This window comes from Dermacentor andersoni, chromosome 8, assembly GCF_023375885.2.
Source record: "Dermacentor andersoni chromosome 8, qqDerAnde1_hic_scaffold, whole genome shotgun sequence".
Classification (NCBI taxonomy): domain Eukaryota; kingdom Metazoa; phylum Arthropoda; class Arachnida; order Ixodida; family Ixodidae; genus Dermacentor; species Dermacentor andersoni.
Window position 1 is genome coordinate 76,882,136 of NC_092821.1, and position 6,020 is coordinate 76,888,155.

General features: G+C 42.8%; 1 protein-coding gene across 1 annotated transcript in view; it reads right to left on the reverse strand.

The window, feature by feature from the left end:
- The window catches only part of LOC126538788 (uncharacterized), a 41,447-nt gene extending 38,630 nt beyond the window's left edge, over positions 1-2,817 (reverse strand). The window contains exon 1 of the mRNA XM_072284091.1: positions 2,695-2,817. Within this exon, the coding sequence (XP_072140192.1) occupies positions 2,695-2,817 (123 nt within the window). The remainder of the gene's footprint in view (positions 1-2,694) is intronic.
- Between the last annotated feature and the right edge of the window lie 3,203 nt (positions 2,818-6,020).

The window sequence follows — 6,020 nt, forward strand, 5'->3', positions numbered from 1 at the left end:
AACATCAACGCCATCAAATTTATTACCGTAAAATTGTCTTTTGCCTTTCTAATTTCCTCGTTTATTTTGTAGTTATACCTTTTATATTCAGTCAATTTATCGCTATCTTTCAGTCTCAAGAACTCTTGAAACAGCTTGTTCCTCTCTTGTATTTGTTTATAAATTGAAGGTGTCATCCATGGTTTCCTAGCCTTCTTTTGTTTCATACAACTACTGGGAAAGCCTGGTGGTATAAGTCCAGTATCTTTTCGTAAAGTCCTAAAAAACAGACCGAAGGCCGGTTTTCGTTCAGGACTTCGGACCAGTCTGCATCAAGCAAGGTCTTCATGAAAACGTCTATCTTAGGATCATCTATTCTTCGGAATTTATGGAATTCATCAAAATTTATCTTCTTTACTGTTTTTCCTAAGATACAAAAGACCGGCCAATGGTCACAAATATCGATAGATATTGCCCCAGAGGCAATATTATTTTCTACACTATTTGTATAACAAATATCTGACATTGCCTCGTTGGCAACAGTTATTCGCGTAGCAAATTTTATGAGATTTTGGGAAAAATATCTAGACCTAAGATATGAAAACGTTTTTCTGCAGGGCTGTTTGACAATGTATAATATTTGTGTCACTAATAACTATAATATTTTTCGTAAAAGTTGACAGATCTGCAAGAACATGATGAAGAGATTCAAAGAAGCACGTGGCATTCCCCGATGGAGGCCTGTATATAGCAACCAGGTAAATGTTGCAAGAAGATATTGTAATAGTTTTGTAGTCATTTGAAATCACTGATTATTCTTTTTAGATAGAGCAATCAACGTCGTCCCTTGTGCAAACACTGACACCACCACCCGTTCTCGACCTACGAAATATACTACATTCCCGGCAGCCATTGAACCAATAGACATCCCTATCACTCAAAAACCGTGTTTCAATGAGGCATAGTACATCAAACTTCAATGACATCTTTTGTAATTGCCTCTTGGCACACTTGCTTCGCACGCTTGTTTTTGTAACCACGTGCATTGAAATTTATCATAGAAAACGCATTGTATGCCCACGCATTCTGACTTACGTACTAGTGAAAGTAATCTGGACTATACATTGAACCCTTCATGGTATTTACGAGTTTATCGAAGAATGCAGCAAGTTATGTAGGCCACAACACTTATACCATCTTCTCGAGATCGCTCCCAGTAGAAATTTTAATTGCAGAGTTCCTTGGTTTCTTCCGTTCGAGCACTGTTCCGCGATGTCCTCAAACGAACTGGTAGCCTCTTTCCATTGCTTTGGAACGTGCAAGATAAAGACGATTCTTATTTAGCAGTGTCAAGTTTTCGAAAAAAAACGACATTCGACTGTCTTTTTCTCAATAACTTGGCATTTGCTTTCCATTGCTCATTCGTCTTGCGAGTGGCAAAACGAATGATGATGGGTGGCACACGATTGGGGAGTGAGGGATGCCTGTGAATGCTATCAATGTCGGAGTCAGTGAATTCCTGTAGCCCCAGTGGCTCACCCACTGAGGTTACTACGGCCAACAAGTTCTCATTTGTTGTTACTTGAATGTCGTAAGCCTCTAGGTTCAGTCGCCTATCATATTGCTCAAGATCATTTAGCTCTTTCTTCAACAGAAGAATTTCTTGCCTTGGATTTCCCGCTTCAATTTCAGTCACCTTTTCCTGAACATTATTTATCGCCTGGTCTTGTTTGTTAAACCGAGTTGCAAAGTTATCCTATTTATCAGAGGTCATTTGCACAGAACTCTCAATGCTATCAATGGTTTGTTTTATTCCTAGTGCTAATTCCATTTTCTCGGAGAGGGGCAGCAAGGTGGTTAGCTTTTTCTGAATGTTGCTCACTTATCAACACTGCTCGGCTCTTCCCTTGTCGTATAGTCGCCATTTGACGACCTGTCATGGTCAAGATTTCCACAAGAACTGCATTGCCCGTCAGTTTGCAACTGCGCATTCATCTGCTTAAACGCCTTTGCTGTCACTCCCGAACACTTTCCTACATGGAAACATGCCTCACACTCGGTGCACGTCAATGATTGCTGATTGTCAAAAAATGTTTGACACAAGTGCCACCAACATCATTACGCATCATCGAATCTTGTGAGCCCGCCATTTGAACATGTATGCAAACATCACTCTTGCGACGGCAGAGGCAGCAGCAATGCTATCTGAATGGTCGCAGTAGTAAAGAAGAATCTACCAACCTGCGAATACGGAAAGTAATACTTAAGGGCGGGTGAAGCGTTCGAGCTGCCTGCCGCTGCCGTCGCCGAGCTCAGTAGATACGCGGGTCAAAGTCCCCGGTTACACTTTTACACTTTTTAAATCAAAATGTGTGTAGTAAATTCTTTACCTTAAGTGTAAAAATAACGACACTTGCATAAATAGTCAAATATTCATTTAAATTTCTTGTGCAAATATATCCTGCCATTGAAAACATTCTAGCACATGAACTAGAATTGTACTAAAAATGGTTAATATTGAAAAAAAAAAAACTGTAAGCGATAAGAATAGATACTGCGAATACTCTTGTCCTCTTCGAAGTATTTGTTTAAAGTTAAGACATGTGCGTCTTCGGCGTCCATGTCTCGTGTTTGTTTTGCCCCATTGCTCTGTCGCACCTCAAGTCAGTGTACTTACAAGGCAGATATCGAGACGCCAAACTGCGACTGCTTTGCCGCGGCCGCAATCGTCTGAAAAGTCTTGAACTTTCCCCGGGATGGTCGACCCAGTTTGTCGAAGGGCTCCCTCAGCGAGTCGTAGAATATGAAGTCGCAGACCCCGTCCGGTGGCAGCTCCATCGCGCCTTCGCTGTCCACGGTGCAGATCACAGATTCGAATGTCGGTGGTCGTTCTACGAGAGCTGCGCACAGTGGTGCATGGCTCATGAAAAATTATCAGTCGCCGAACGTATACGCCTGACCTCGCTAGCCAGCAAGCAGTGCCATTGAACTCTCACGCAAGTAGTATCACCCAATGCTCCAGTAAAGTGACTCACATTTAAAAAAAACCCCTTCCCGCCGGGACTAAGGATAAATAATATATATATACACAAAAGCATCTGGACTACAGAATTTGTGTATACAAACTGTAGGTTAGTGTAGGTGATCTTTTTTTTTTATTGTTGGACAAAGTCGCTAAGCACCGGCGCAAAGCATTTATATTAGCGAAGTCAAAAAGTAATAAAAAAAAGACTAGTTCACTACTTCTTTTATTACAGGTACGGTCGTCTATCCCATTATTTTTCAGACTGCGGCAGAACCTCAGTAAACTAAAATCACCTGAATAGAATTGTCGCCTAAATGAGACAGGTTTATGGTTCGCTGATTTTGCATTCTGGCTATGGCAAAAAAAAATGGTTCGTTGAACTAATCACATTTTTCCTACTCCGCAAAAACAAACCTAAATATATTACCGCAAATGAATTGCGCAGACAATGTCAGTGGCATCGCGAAAGATGTGTATGATTGCGCCTTTCCTTTACGGATTTTCTTGCGAGTTGTCTACGTTTTTTATTGCCAAGGTGGGGGCTTTGACAGACTTTACATCGGTCGTGCCTTGGTGCGGTTTCTTCGTTATCATAGTGTGGAGGAGCTAAGAATTTCCTTAGCGTTAGCAACGGTAGCAAATGAACCCCCGCGCAATGAGATCACACTGGAGACGAAGACCAACGTTATTGATGGCTTCGAGAGAGGTTTGTTTCCCACTACATAACGCCTTCTTTGGTTTTGTAACTAGGTTTTCTACTACTATAACTAGGCAGTGGCTTCGTTATACAAATTTAGTACAGATCCCCTACACCTACTGTTTTTTGTTGACAATGATGTACCTGCCCCTTTCAAAAGAGCATTTTGTGCACCCTTGAGCTCCATCTCTTGGTGATTTCAATCAAGATTTAATGAACTCATTCAGCCGGTCCCTTGAGCTGCCGACTAACGAGAGTTCACTCTGAGCGCTTACGTCCTGCAGTTGCGAGTGGTTGACCTAAATCCGAAAATAAAAGGCAAACGCAATTTTCTAGAGCAATACCGCAAATAGGCATTCTGGTTTTCGTGCGTACCAACGGCTAACAAATAAACTTGTCTGCATGCTTTACAAGTAGCTGCAAATGGAAATAAATTTGGTTCCAAAAGCAGGTAGCAGAGCTACACTTGCACCTGGGTAATTTGCAGACCGTTCACGTGAAGAGAACATTTCTATACATGTCACAAATGCTCCAAAAATGCAAAGCCCGTTAATGCGAACGAGAACTTAATAAATTCAGCAACTATTTTGCAGTTTCCTAAACTCACGCAGCTTATTTTACGTTATACTGGAGGCCTTTAGCCCCAGAGTGAAACTTGATGAAATTGCAAATAGTTAACAGGCTCTCTCTAAGTGCGCGTAACTTGTTGCGACCTCATATGTGCTTTTTTCATTACAATAAGTAGGCCGTTATGTAATAAACCAAGAAAGAGATCTAAATATGGAACACGCTTAAGCATCCTTTGTAACTGTGCAATGCGATACCGTTAAAATATCCCTGACTGCTTTTAACACTTCCCGTCAGCTGCAGCTGGTGTAACCGTGATGTTTACCGGGAAACGCGTGTGGCGAACGCTTTGCACGAAGGAGAGCTTTTTGGTAGCAACACGGCCTCTTTCGTGGGCCGATCCCGGAGGTTGTGCACAGCCGCGCCAATTAACTACATACTTCGCAGGTTACTGTTGTAGTTTCGCACTTTCAATAAATACTTCTGAAAAGATTTATCACAAAAGGCATGCGCTGTCGGTGCTTTGTTCCATTGCATTTATTTGTGGCCCATCATTCTCACGATACCGAAAAATAACTTTGTCAAGAATGTACGAAAACATATAGGCAACATTAGGGGTAGAGTGGTGTGGCAATATAAGCTGCACGCACTTCATGCCAATAAAAAGTTATGGCATACACATATATTAAATATGTACGGCAGTTTAACTCACGCAAACCACCGACCCCGACACCGGATTTTATGCGTCACTGGGTTTTAGCGCTATCGCGCTAGAAGTGTACACGACCAACGCCACAAAGTCCCGTCCTGTCTGAAAATCGTTGTTTGTTTCGTGCAGAACAGCATGTTTATCCACAGCACCGTATAGCAATTCATCGTTGTTTAATTCTCGCCAGAAGTGCTTCTTTAATGTAAACAAAAAATTGAAACTTGTTTGTCCGTATCAGTGTCGTCAAAGTCATGTGGAAGCATAGCATCCAACATCGTTTGTACATTCCGCCGATGAACAAGGGTGAACGGAGTCATGCGCGTCGTCTCTTGTTTCGCCGTGTTATATGCAAAGGTGATATACGGTAGGATGTCGTCCCAATTTTTATGTTCAACATCCAGGTACATGGAGAGCATGTCTTCAATTGTTTTGTTTAGGCATTCTGTTAATCCGTTGGTTTGTGGATGGTAAGCGGTTGATTTCCGATGCGCCGTTCCACTTAGCAGCAGTACGTGATCTAAAAGCGCAGCCATGAATGCGGTTCCTCGGTCTGTTATTACGACGGTTGGTGCGCCGTGTCGCAACACAATGTGCTCAATGAAAAAGCGCGCCACCTCTTCCGCTGTGCTTCTCTGGATTGCCTTTGTTTCAGCGTAACGTGTGAGATAGTCGGTTGCTACGATAACAAAGCGATTCCCGGCAGTAGAAGTAGGAAGCGGACCTAATATATCCATTCCGATTTGGTCAAATGGTCTTCGAGGAACCTGGACGGGTTGCAGGAGGCCGACTGGTTTCGACGGAGGCGACTTGCGCCTCTGGCAGTCGAGGCAAGTGTGGACGTGATGTTTCACGGTGGTGTTAAGTCTCGGCCAGTAGTACATCTGCTTCAATCTGGCCAACGTTCTCGTGTAGCCTAAGTGACCAGAAGTCACCTCGTTGTGACAGGCTTGAAGTACTTCCGTACGAAGAGCTGCAGGAATGACGAGCAGATAGGGGGACCCGGTCGAAGAAAAGTTTCTTTTGTAGAGGACTTTGGCCCGCAA